Source organism: Podarcis bocagei (assembly GCF_964188305.1).
Source record: "Podarcis bocagei genome assembly, chromosome: 2".
Classification (NCBI taxonomy): Eukaryota; Metazoa; Chordata; class Lepidosauria; order Squamata; family Lacertidae; genus Podarcis; species Podarcis bocagei.
In genome coordinates this window covers 100,881,176-100,894,779 of record NC_138126.1, presented here as the reverse complement: position 1 = coordinate 100,894,779, position 13,604 = coordinate 100,881,176, and the positions used below count along the sequence as shown (strand labels likewise).

At 42.8% G+C, this 13,604-nt stretch overlaps 1 protein-coding gene across 6 annotated transcripts in view; it reads left to right on the top strand.

The window, feature by feature from the left end:
- The window catches only part of SPAG9 (sperm associated antigen 9), a 72,153-nt gene that overhangs the window by 27,856 nt on the left and 30,693 nt on the right, over positions 1-13,604 (top strand). For 3 of the 6 annotated variants that reach the window (XM_081184530.1, XM_081184528.1, XM_081184532.1), the window contains 4 exons: positions 1,494-1,647; positions 7,145-7,334; positions 8,026-8,125; positions 9,578-9,699. In XM_081184530.1, coding sequence (XP_081040656.1) covers positions 1,494-1,647; positions 7,145-7,334; positions 8,026-8,125; positions 9,578-9,699 — 566 coding nt within the window. Of the gene's footprint in view, positions 1-1,490; positions 1,648-7,144; positions 7,335-8,025; positions 8,126-9,577; positions 9,700-13,604 lie in introns of all 6 variants that reach the window. The other 3 variants (XM_081184529.1, XM_081184527.1, XM_081184531.1) reach the window with 1 other exon arrangement.

Here is a 13,604-nt window from a genome sequence, read left to right as displayed (position 1 = left end):
AACACTCATAGCAAAAAGTCTGGTCAGTTGTGCCACAATTCCTACAGAATAGTTACATTGACAAGATTTGCAGTGCAGCGACCTTTACTGCTGTGGTGATTTGATACTTGCTTCAGTAATTCATCCATACATAGTAGAAAAATTAACCCGTCACTCAACCAAAACCTTCTTATTATCATTGCTTGCACAGTTACAAAATTAGACAGATTGGCAGACAGTAAAGTCACATAAACAAGAATTTGCCTAATTATCTCTCCTTTGTTTCTGTTCCAGTAAATTAAAGTTTAAATAAAAGATTCCATTGGCCAGTTAACCAAGATGTGTTTTATCATTTCTTCATTGCCAAGCTTAGTAATGATGCTAAATGGGTATTGCTTCTGCATAGCACCAATTCTGTGTGAGTTTTATAGAGGAGGGTCAACTGCATCATGCTAGGGATAGAGTTCTCCACCGGGGAGGAATATGAAGAGACCCCTTGTATTATACGACTGGAAGATGTTTGTACTGTCAAAGTAAACTCTTGGATCATATGTACAAACCAGTATTGAAATAAGGAACGTTGCCTCAGTTTAGCACTGGGGATTTCCGCTTTTAGAAATTTGTGTCCAAAAAGAGCCCTTAATTGTTCCTGCATTGGTTGAAAGACCATATTTTTCTTCTTCTTGGATTTCTCTGCCTAACTAGAGACTTTTTAGAAGTTTTAACACTCTCCTAACGAAACAGCATTGGATAGAAACTCGCACTCTTGCTGATTGTATATGCATGATAGTGTCCATGGCTAATATTTAATCACTTGCTCAGTTACACTTTTGTTTTCCTTCTGGTAGTTTTCTGTCCCCAGTTCATATACAGTCTAAGCTGAATCTGTTTGAGACCCAGGTATTTTGCATTGTTTTGTTAATCAGACCCGAATGCTTTTATTCTATTATCTTTCAAAATCTGCTGTTTTCAAATCCAATGTCTAGGTCTTCTACATGCTGCCATACATTTGAAGTATGTCTTTGCCCACATTGTTTTGTGGATGCTTGCAAATTTTAAGCCCCACCTCCACAGCACTGGTGTAAGCTAAGGCTTTGTTGTCATAGCTACTGACAGTCAATTTAATTATAGTAAAAATCATTACAAACAGCACCCCTGAGAAACGAGTGGCTGTAATCTAATACTTACATGTAGAAACTCGTGAGAGAACAGTTATCTGAAATGTACTTTGAAATTGCTAATTATTCTTAACTCTTTTATTTCTAATCTTCAGTTTCATAAAGTATCGAAGTGGCTTACAACATAAAAAGTATAATAAAACCGCTCCATAAATATCCATACAGCATAATTAAAAAGTCAATAAAACAGATAGCAGTTGGTTAAAAAGAGAAATTAATATTGTGAAGGCCTGGTTACAGGAACTAAATATCAGCTTTTACTACTTCTCCTGAGATTCGAAGGTCTGTTCAGTGTAAGAAACGAAAGCAAATAACTTGGTTTTTCCTTCCCAGCAGAAAGGAACCTCCCATATCATTGGGCATCTTCCCACTACCTCCAGGAGATGCACTTCTCACACCTGATAATCACAGAGGAACTGTGGAAACTCCTGGGTCAGATAATTGGAAGTTCCATGAACTAAGTCAGCCACGTTCCCGCACCAGTTTAAAGGTGACCTAGTGCTTTTATTTTTCCCATCTGGTGAGGTTTTAATAATATGTTTCCTATGATGCATTGTGCCTGGTTGAAATCTAAGCCCCAAACTATCTTTCTTTAGTTCCTAATCTTCTTAAAATGAGAGTCTTTCCAGGTGAGTTGAAGGTGAGTCTTTTTTCTATTATATGTTTTGATGAATGGGTCTCAGGTTGCACTGGACTATGGGGGAAGACCAGGACCTCAATTCTGGTTTTCCAGATACACCACATCCTTTTCACCAGTTTTCTAGATGGGTAGAGTGCCTTTTCTAACTCCTCCATTTCTTGTCTCTCTGAAATAACTAATATTTCAAGCTACAGTTTTCTTTTAGATGGGTTGGGGTTATGTGTTAGGTTTTTTCAACTACACTCTATTGCTCAGATAACTGTTGCATAATGTCTGTAACTTTTAGAAGTATTTAAGGTATCCTAGATTGTACAGGATCCACCTAGCAGGCATTTGTTAAGCTCTGAAGTGGTTTACTAAAATCCACTGAGTACAAGTCGGAAGTCATTTCCATTTAAATTTCTTAAAATTCTTTAGGCAGTTCAATATCGAAATCTTTAATCAGTTGTTACAGCTTGGGGTTGATTATCCAGCAACCAAAAGGTGATGTTCCTTGATCATTCTTCCATGTCTGTGTACAGCTAGGTGGATTATGTGCAAGTCAAATTGTCTGGTTAAGGGACATCTTTTGCACTCTTGGGACACTGTGAAACTGTATTCTGAAATGCAGAAACTAAAGTACTGTAAAGTAAACTGAGAAAAACAATGTCTCTGAACTTGTGCCTGATGCTTATTCTTTCATCATGTGTGCCATTTGACACAGCTCTAAAGCCCCTAGTTGCTCCACAATTTGTGCCAGTACATTCTGTGCCCCCACATCTCTCTTAGATCCTATGTATGTACCCCATAGGAGGCCTTAGGTGAGTTGCATCCATATAGAGTGTCTCCCTGTCCCTTTACAGTTGTAAAGTAGATTGTACACATGAGTGTGGAAGGTAACTTTGAACTACATGGCAAAGAATAGGTAAAGGTAAAGGACCCCTGGACGGTTAAGTCCTGTCAATGGTGACTGTGGGGTTGTAGCGCTCATCTCGCTTTCAGGCCGAGGGAGCCAGTGTTTGTCCACAGACAGTTTTCAGGGTCATGTGGTTGGCATGACTAAACCATTTCTGGCACTGTGGAACACCATGACGGAAACCAAAGCTCATGGAAACGCTGTTCACCTTCCCGCCACAGTGGTACCTGTTCATCTACTTGCACTGGTGTGCTTTCAAATTGCTAGGTTGGCAGGAGCTAGCAACGGGAGCTCACCCCATTGCAGGGATTCAAACCACCAACCTTCTGATCAGCAAGCCAAAGAGACTCAGTGGTTTAGACCACAGCGCTACCCGCAAAGAATATTGCACATTTAAGGTGGGATAGATAGTTAAAGGAAGTTGTCAAGAATGTACAGGCTATACAATTGGATTACGGAAGGGGACAGTAAAAAGATACAACTCTTGTAACCCGCTTTGTAAACCCTTCAGGCTAAATTGCATGCTTGGGGAGACTCCCTTCTAACCGATTAGCAAAACCATTTCTTGGGAAGAGCAAAATTTGCTAAGTTATGTGTCTATTCTACACAATACTCCATTCTGTGTTGTTGGGGGTTTTTTGCCCTGCTCTTTCATGAAAGACATCAGGGTGGTCTTCCTAGTTCTTGCCCTACCTGTTTTATCCAAACAGTCACCCTGTGAGATTGGTTAGGGTGAAAAATGATAACGGTGTTAACACATAATGCCAAGTTATAGTTAATTCTAACCATGGTTTGTTGAATATACCATGAATCATAGAAACATATAAACTGCAGCTTGTTTCTCCCAAGCTTGATTTGTTTTCCCCTCTGGTCTTGCCTCATACCTTTATAGCTGGACATATGCCTGGGGTGGCCAGATAAACCATGGTTAAGCAAGAATGCCAGGTTCAGACATAACACCAAACTGTAATTAAAATGAACCACAGTTTGTAAGCAAACAGCAAACCATAGCATCGTATTCTGGTTAGTCTGCTGGGCCGGGTTCACACTTTGGCTAAATAGGCAATGGTTTTGCATTATGTGCTCAAGTCCCTTGGCTAGTCCAGTGAGCTTCACTACCAAGTGGGGATTTGAACCCAGGCTTTTCACTATTCTAAGTTTGATATTCTTGGTGGTAGTCAAGGTATACTCTGGGTAGACCAACTGATATTAATGAACCTAGCTTAGCCATATTAATTAATATCAATGAGCCTAAGTAAATCTTGGTTGAATGTCAGCCCCTATTTGCCGACATACCCGCTGTTTGCCTATGACTTTGCCTCCTGTCCCAGATGAATAGAGGATGGGAAGGTGGAGAATGCAGAATTTTTGAGGCCAGAATAGATGTCACAACACTTAAAATCGTAATGAGAAAGTAAGGAAAAATACCCGCAGTCAGTTTTGGATGAAGCATTAGCTAATGTTTGCCCAGACAGTTGGATAATTCAAGTGCAGGACCAGAAATGCAGCAGTTGCAGTAGATCAGTAGAATTCTAATTATGAAATTGGGCTAATCTGTTTCTCGGTTAAACTATTCAAACTAAGCTCTGAGGTTTTCCTTGGCCCCCTTCTCTTGGCAGTTGGGCCATTTGTTGTGAGCGTTTTGTCTGCTAAGGTCAGTGAGTGGTCTGTGTGCTGCATTCTTTCCTGGATGCAGCTGGAATACAGACGTTGGGAAACGTTTAAACAAAAGTCAAGTTCTTATTCCGCTTGAGTGCGGAGCTCTGTGGATGCACTTGGTTACGACTGCAGTTTCCTCTCCATGAGTGATTCGGCTAAATTATTGAGGAGTGTTGGAACTGTGTGGCTTTTTTTGGAAGAGTGGGTGAGATCCGAGAAATTGGGAGAGGAGAAGGGCAGTTGTCTTAAATAGTGTACAGTACTTTTAAAATGTTCTACGAGTTTCTGGCAGGGGCAGGCTGTGAAAGCATGTTACTAGGCTTGACCATTATCATTTAGTATGCCCTGGACTGGGAGGCACAACATGATGGAGATGCTCATCAGTTTCCAGCATGGAGTTATCTGATCTGCAGGAGAGAGTGAGGAACACTGGCTCAGGGCTGAGTGGTTGCAGTCCTAGACCAGAATCTAGTAATTTAATGTTTAATGATTAAAGTGGTCTTTAAGTATCTCTGCTTCATACCAATGTACTTACTACCAAAATGCACTTACTAGAGGGTAAACTCAATTTAACATAGCGGGATTGACTTCTGAGTACACACAAGGTTGTACAGTGGTACCTCGGGTTAAGTACTTAATTCGTTCCGGAGGTCCGTTCTTAACCTGAAACTGTTCTTAACCTGAAGCACCACTTTAGCTAATGGGGCGTCCTGCTGCTGTCGTGCCGCCACCGCACAATTTCTGTTCTAATCCTGAAGCAAAGTTCTTAACCTGAGGTAATATTTCTGGGTTAGCGGAGTCTGTAACCTGAAGTGTATGGAACCCGAGGTACCACTGTACTTTCAACCCTCAATTTTGTTTCCTCGTAAGCAGTTTTGGAAGAAATGTTGCCTCATTCCACAAAGGCATGAAACTACAAGCTTCTCCTTAAGTGGGTTTATTACAGGCTGGACCAGGGAAGATACTTTATGACAAAACTAGAAGGATATAAACCCAAAGATGTCTGCAGTCTCCAAATTGTCAAGCTTAAGCTGGAAGGATAGTTATACTGTGGGCAAAAACACTTTGCTAAAGGGACGGAATTCACATGGCCCAAATCTGGAAGCTGAAAGAAGTGTTAAGATCGAGGAAGCGAGCCAAGAGGGAGCTCTCCAGCTCACCCCTCAGTTTAAATGGGGCCCGGCCACACCTCCCTGGCCAGTGGATTGTCTGGCTGGCAAATGACGTGGCTGGGAACCTCCAAGTGACATGGGACTTTGTCCCCCGCCCCCAGAGGGTAGTGGGCGGCCATGTGGTCCACTGCAACTCCTCCCCACTGGGAAGTGGAGCGGATTTGCTAAAGGGACGGAATTCACATGGCCCAAATCTGGAAGCTGAAAGAAGTGTTAAGAGGGCAGGTCAAGTGCCAAGGAAATGGGGGTGGGGTGGTTTGGAGCGAGTAAGGCTGGCAGGAGCAAGGGGAAACACAGGTGTGATTCAGAGAACAACCTGTGATGGTGGTTGCAATGATGGAAGAGTGAAGCAGAATGCTTGGATGGGACCTAGGTTAGGTGTTGGTGAATCTGGTACTTCTGGGCAAGGCCAAAAAGCTATGGTAGAATTGTTCACCAGGTCCAACAATTGCCCTGATGCTGCAAGATTGCTGCTGGCAAAAGTGCTTCAGTGTACAGGATTTTTATTCAAGGTGAGGCACTGATATTTGCATCTGCCATATGTAGTATCTTTGTCACAGAGGAATGTGCTACCGCTGATGTTCTTCCCTCTTATCAGTTTCTTGGCAGACGCCCAAGCTTGGATCAGAATTATTTGCTAAGTATTTCATTGTCTGCAGTTGGGGCCATACTATATATAATGATACAGAAAACTAGTGCTTTAAGCAAGAGTCTGTCCCATTCATATGTAAAGCAGGGGATACAATTTAAATCTCAAAAGGGGCATAGGCAAGGAGTTGCTTGACCCTTCACCTTTCACGTATCTGACCTTGGGGAAGTGTCGTGAGAGGATTCTTGACATAACATTGAAATTGAGATTTTCTCTTTTTGTCATATGCCACTATAAATGGATCTGTTGAAATGCCACTCTGATGTACTTCTTTATGCAAATGCTAAGCAAGTGTTCTGTAAAGCTTTGAAATTTAACGCTGGATTGCCCAGTGTTGCATTTGTAGTTTCAATCTGTTTCAACGATATGGTCGTAACCCGTTATTTTGCAGTATGAAAGAGGATCACAAGGACTTGTGTAGGCAAAATGTCTCTTAAATTCAGCTATGTTTTCTGCTTGTAATACACTTAGTTCTTACATTAGTTCCTGGAAAAAGTATGTTTTCTGAGCCATTGAGAATGATCTTGGAACTTTCCATGGCACAGTTTGCTCAACTGAATACTAAGAAGAAGCAGTACAATTTCTGTGTTGACCATTATTTTTTTACCTAACTTATAGAATTTCTCTCTCTCCTCCCTCCTTTCACTGTAAATGATTTCAAAGCACCTTGCAACAACAATAAAAACAAATAAATCAGACAAAAATGCACTGTCAAAAAGCATTTAAATCACACGTATAGAAACAGCAGAGCCAGTATAAACAGTATCTAATTTTTTTTAGAGAGATGTTGAATACTATTACAACCATGGGAGAATAGGACAGATTTTTCCTCGCTCCTGAAAGGTAACTAAGATGGTGTTATGCAGACATGTCTAGGAGGAGAACTGGCTCCAACAAGTCTAGTATCTATCCGGTGACTGGGAATGTTATCATATAAATTCTGTAATTACTTTGAATTTCTCTACACTTTAGGATGAACTTTCTGATGTTAGCCAAGCAGGTTCCAAATGTACTACGCCAGTCTTAACTGCTGCTTCAGATGTCCTTGCGCCTGCTGAATCTCCCTCGAAAGACCACAAGGAAGGGCTTGAGAAGGACTCCGATATAGGGAACAAGAACATTGAAGTGCAAGTAGCCCAAGAAACAAGAAATGTGTCTATTGGTAAGTTCCTAGAATAGATTGTGTGGCTAGAGCCAATACTATGCGCACTTTAAAACTGAATTTTTTTCCTGTCTTACATGTAAATCTGTGTGCGTACTAAGTTCCAGAAGAATAGTTATTGATTAATATTTAGAGGAACGGGTGATGTTCTTGATTAATATTTAGGAAACATGGTGTTCTTGTGTAATAAGGTGCAAGTATGTTTGGGTGTGGTTATCACACTGGGGTTGGGGACAAAATTGTCCCCATAGCTTCCAAATCCATTGTATGGTCTATGAAGTATAAATATCCATACCTCCTTTATGTACTTAAATTAATAAAATGTACTTAGAACGAATTAATAAAATGTTAAAGATCTATAAACTGGGAAAAAAACTATTTCTTATATGGAAATGTGTTTTGTGCAGAAAGTGTCTTCTTTGTGAAGTCACCCTTGCAGTAAAAAATTACTGTAACATTTAAGGGACAATGGAGTGGCCATTTAACTTGTTGCCAGTGTAATTTTATAGTTCAGATGTCTGTTCAGCCGTGAATCTCTCTGGTCTTTGGCAGTGCTTAATCTCATAATTTAGCCATTGCTTCATTTGGGTTGCTGTGGAATTAAAATAAGATACATAGTAGTTCCCTTAAGCTCTTGGGATAGGATGAAAAAGAAATGGGAATAAATAGTTACTTCTGATCTGTTCCCCAGGTTCTAATGAAAATGAAGACAAATCTGAAGTTCAGGCAATCATCGAATCCACTCCAGAGCTGGATATGGATAAAGACCTTAGTGGATATAAAGGGTCAAGGTATTTTGCTGAACACTTCTCATCAGTAAAGATCTTTGGGTGGGGGAATGTACAGGGCAGGGTTCAGCTAAGTTGTTGCATGTGTGGAAGAGGTCCATTCATGCACTGGGCCTTTCCCCCCACCTCCTGTGCACCCCCATACCCCCTAGGCCTGCTCCGTATGACTGGGGAAACCCTCCAGAACAGGTTTAAGTGTAGGCGGGGGTGGGAGGAAGTCCCATTGCGCAGCAGACCTTGTTCCCTGCATGCATACTTAATGCTATGTTGAATTCCACTTATAAGATCCAACAGTCTTGTTGGGCTGATGCCAGGACCCCAAAGGCCCATACGTGGCCCACGTTGCATAGGACGCTTGGGAATGTCTGAAGCAATACAGTTGTCCACTGTGCTGCTGCTCTGCTTTTGACTGCCTGTCCGCCCAGTGCAAAGGGTCCTGATCTGCCGAGAAGATCAGAGCAGTGTGTTATGCAGCAGTCATTGTCCTTTTACTCAGGGTCTTCCAGGAGAGCTAAGAACAGTGTGTGTGAGAGCAGTGGCGAAGCTGCATGCTCTGCTACTGGGGGCAGAGAGCAGGCGGGGGAGTGGCTGGCGCCCTGGAGGGCGTGGCATGTTGTCCGTGGGGGTGTGGCACGCATCCCGGGGGTGTGGCACACCACCTGTGAGGGCGTGGCTTGCGTTCTGGGGGCGTGGTGTGCCACCTGTGGGGGCGTGGCGCCTGGCACGTGGGTGGGTGTGCGGCGCATGTCCGGGGAGGCCGCCGCGATGTCACCCTATTGGAATAGTGGTGCCAAGGGTGGTCTGCGCCCTCCGCACCCCGTTCCTCCGCCAGTGCAAGAGAGTCCTGTGCTGCTTCTGATCTGCTTAAGTGCTCCAGAATGCAAGGGCAGAGGGCTCTTGGGGTGGGAAGTTAAGGAGGGCTGACCTCCTACTGGTGCCGTGGGGAGGTGGGCCAGGGGAAAAGAGTGAAAGCCAGTCAAGTGGATGAAAGGAAGAGTAACCCAGGTGACGAGCTGTGCATTTGGGGTAAGTGGGGAGGAAGCATTACCTTGACACATGTCTCTGCCCCATGACAGTTAAGCGCACCCACTGGTAGGTTTCTAGCACATAATTCTAGAGCCACACCTGACTGTAATGCCTGACTTATATTGGCGGTTGCCAATGTGACACCCTCCAGATGTTGTTGGACTACAACTCCCATCTTCCTCAGTTGTTGGCCATGCTAGCTGAGGGTTTATGGATGTTGTAGTCCAACAAAATCTGGAGGGCACTACGTTGGCTACCGCTGCTTATTGCTGTGTTAGCTTTTATGGGCTGGAACCCACATTGTCAGACGCATGGAGTGATTTAGAAGACCATGTGCCCACACACATTAACACTCATTTGTGTGCGTATATTTACATATTTTTAAAACTTTTATTCTCCTGACTTTTAAATTCCAATTCTGTTGTGCAGCACACCTACGAAAGGCATAGAGAACAAAGCATTTGATCGTAATACAGAATCACTGTTCGAAGAACTATCTTCTGCTGGCACTGGTCTGATAGGGGATGTGGATGAAGGAGCAGACCTACTGGGTAAGTGGGTATTCTAAAAAAATCCTGTTGATTTCCATCCATTTCTTCAGCTTAAGAACTGTGAAGGTAATTGTTCTGTGAGAGTTGAGGAATGAAGTTGTTGAGAAAAGTATTCATGTTCAGTACTTCGTTTTAAGTAAGTTTCTTCTATATATAAAATGCTTACTAATTAAAAATGGTGAAGTTGAAAACATTCAGTCTCCTACATGAGGTTTTTACCAAAGGGAGTCTTTCGACTATTTATTCAGATCTCTGCTTTAGTGCAGTCCTAGGTTGCACTCAGAAGTAAGTTCCATTGAGTCCCTGATAGGTTTGGGTAAGGTTTCAGAGCAGGTGTAGCAGCTACTCACCAGGTGAGAAGGAAGTCATGTGACATGGGGAGGATATCTGAAACAGCCCCCAGAACCACCAGCCTGTACAATAATATGCAGAGGCACAAGATTACCCAAATATGAAGTGAATCTAGCATTTGCTCTGAGTTTTTAAGGACTGGTGAAATAACCAGTTTAATTTGGTAAATAGCAAGCTGAAAATAGAGCCCTCATTGGCTGCTCCTGTCTCTTTTGGTCATCAGCATACAAGGGCAGGAGGGGCCTCATTTCTGAAATACAGTCATCCTCCATTCTTTGATATGCAGAGGTCCCTCTAGATACCCTTTCTAACGACCCCCATCCAGATCCATTACAGCCTAGATGATTTTTCCAGATCGGAACTTCTCCACCAGCTATAGTTAAAGGAGATGAGCCCAGTTCCACAGTCAGTTCTGTTAAAGAATGTAAGACTATCCCCATTAGGAGGATTGCTAAACCTACATAATAAATAAACCTAGCACTGCTCAAACTTTGTAGATTCCAATTTGATGCAAATCAAGGCCCAGTAGCAGTTTGGTGGGTTGGTTCTTACAGGCTGTCAGCAGATGTCTTTTGCAGTGTCAAACATTTGCATCATATGGAATCAGTAAGCCAGATGCCTCTATAGCAGCCCTATACTCCGCTGTAAGAGGGGCACATTTTCCCCAAGCAGATTTTCTATTTTGGGTCACGAAGAAGACCAAAGAGGCCCATTTAAAAGGATCGGAAAAAGGCAAATGTTTGTCTGTATTGCTAAATATTATTTTGGACAGTGAGCCTAAGATTCTAGCTAGCCATGGGCACAATAGAAGATGAAGGTTTGGTTACTGAGTGGAAAAACTCACTCTGAATGGGATTCGCCTGCCCCTCTCTCTAGGGTCAGTGGCCCCTTCTGAAGAGCATGCGATGAGGAGTGATGGGCTGCAGTGGGAAGAGGGAATTGCCCAAAATCAGCTGTAGGCCAAGTTTGCAAAATGTCATATTTGCAGAGCTACAAGCGAGACCTCGAATGCAGATTTAAATTCAGCAAATGGAATAGTAGTCTATAAGTACTCACAGAAGGAAACAATGTTGACAAGGGAGTGTTTCCAGCTGATCAGGAAGAAAAATAGACAGCTACCCAGTTGTGTCGCATCTCTGGGATGGTTGCCACGACTTTGTGTGAAAATTGTTCAGGTTAGCCAGAATCCTCACTTCCTTTTAGTGTACATGCCTGAACTGTGTAACCCAAGCACAAGCTTTAAAGGGCCAGGTGGTTGAGCTCAACTGCCCTGCTCCCCCTAATAGAGCACATATGTCTGCCTTCTCCATACCACACACTCCAGGTTCTGTTGAGCAATTGAGGTAGGCCTATATCACTTGGCAACTGCGGCTAGTGGGATTGCTGTTTTGTCTGTTTCCCTATGGCGCAACTTCATTTTTATGCTACAATGTCAGCACAGCACGGTATATGCCAGGCACTGCTGCAGTCACAGGAATGAAAATAAAGGTTTCAGTAGTAGTTCTGCTCTTTCTGGAGTTGAGCAGGAAACATGCCCTGGCATAGCCCAGGTGCCAGGATTTTTTTTTATTTTATTGGAAGGTAGTTACCCTAGTTACAAAACTCTGCATGCAGCCTTGGCTAGAATTATGCGTTTCAACAGATGTGCTGCAGATACTCAAGTACATTTTATTCTCTTTGTGGTGGGCAATATAAATTTCATTCATCTATTTCAAACAGCATTTATGATTTGACTTTATTTAAAAATTAAAAAAGCATTACAAGTATTTGGCTTTCGAAAAAGGGAGGTCACATATGTAGCTTGGTGAATAGCATCAGTCTTCTCCATTCGTTGTCCTCTGAAATTAAGTTGGCTGATTTGAATGAATATCCGATGGACAGCATTAACTAGTGAAATGGAGAGTCTTGACTCTACTGATGTCCTTTTAATGGGTTTATTAATGAGTTGCTTTTAAAGCTCTTGATGTCTGTTTTAAGAGAGAGTTGCAAAGACAACTCGCATAGCCCGGATTAGGGACGAGGAATCTGCTACCCTCCTGATGTTGGTGGAGCACATTTTCCATCACTCCTGACCTTTGGCCATCGTGGCTGGATGGGAATAGAATCCAACATTTGAAGGGTAGGAGGACCCCAGACTTTAGCCTGGATCTTCTAGGATTTGAAGGGAAACGACTGAATGCGGCAGAATAATCCTAATGTGTTTATACAGAAGTCCTACTGAGTTCAGTGGGACCCAATTTGAAATAAGTGTGCATTTTGTATGAAATGCCTTGTTTTGTAGCGTGATATGCAATATATCTGCTGTTTGACTTATGGAGCATGGTTCCACAATGTTAGTTTACATGGGATTCTCCAATTTTCTTTCTCTTGGGCTGCATACCCAGGGGAATATTCTGGTGTGTATGCTTTTTATATTTTCGAAAGTTATTGTTTTGAAGTTCAATATTCTTGGCTGCTGCTATCATAACATATGTTGTTATTTTGGTTTTTATCCTGCTTGGTATCTCCCCCCCCCCAACCATTTTGTTTGATAATCGTTTCTCTGTTAGGGACACCAGCAGTTAAAAGTGTAGTGCAAATAACTCAAGTCTATCTCTACGAACAGCACTTTTTGAAATCCTCTAAAAACTCAAACTTCAGCCACTTTTGAAGATAAGACCCATTATTTTCTACAGCTATAGGCAGATACTGGCCCTAGTTCTGTCTTGTGAAACCACCCAAACATGGAGAAGCAGTTGGAAATAAGAACAGGGTTTGAAGTATTTTGTATTCTCATTTTGTATCCTCCCTGGGATCTTGGGATGAAGGGCAGTATAAACAAACCAACAAACCTTCTGAAACCATCATGACTGTTTGCTGATCACTGAGTACAGGGCCCCCTTCTTATGTATTTAAAGCACAAGCACATGTCAAACGCATTGTAGGATGTAAATTGAAGAGCTGGCTAGTTGGAGGGCATGAAGAATGCATTGTGATGCTGCTATCCTGGCAGAATGGGGGCAGGGTGCCTTTCTCCTGCGCAGCAAGAAGCTGCCTTATACTGATTCAGATCACAAATCCACCTAGCTCAGCATTGGCAGCAGCTCCTCAGGGTTTCAGGCAGAGTTCTCTCCCATCCCTACCTGGAGATTGAACCTTCTTGAGACCTTCTGCGTGCAAAATAAGTGCTCTGCCATTGAGCTGCAGCCCCTCTCCAACAGGGAGACTTCTTGCAGGTGGATTTTGATCTGTGCATCTGCGTCAGCACTGTGAGAGCGGCCACATAAAAGCGAGATACCTTGTTTCCCTGGCATCAGTCAGCATTCCATGTGTTTTAGAGAATATGATCCTTGTTTCTCAGAAGAGTACATTCAGTATGCTTAAGGAATCGAGGAGCAAGATATTGGCCTTGTTCCAGTGACTTCGTCCACTACTCCAGTGGGTGCACAGAGCTCCCCTCCTTGTGCAGGTACTTACCTGTTCATTTCAATAGAGTGGGCAGCTTGTGGTGTAAATATATGGACTTGCCCTCCCTGCCTCCTGCCAGGTGAGCAGTGCAGACCATTTGCTGTGGA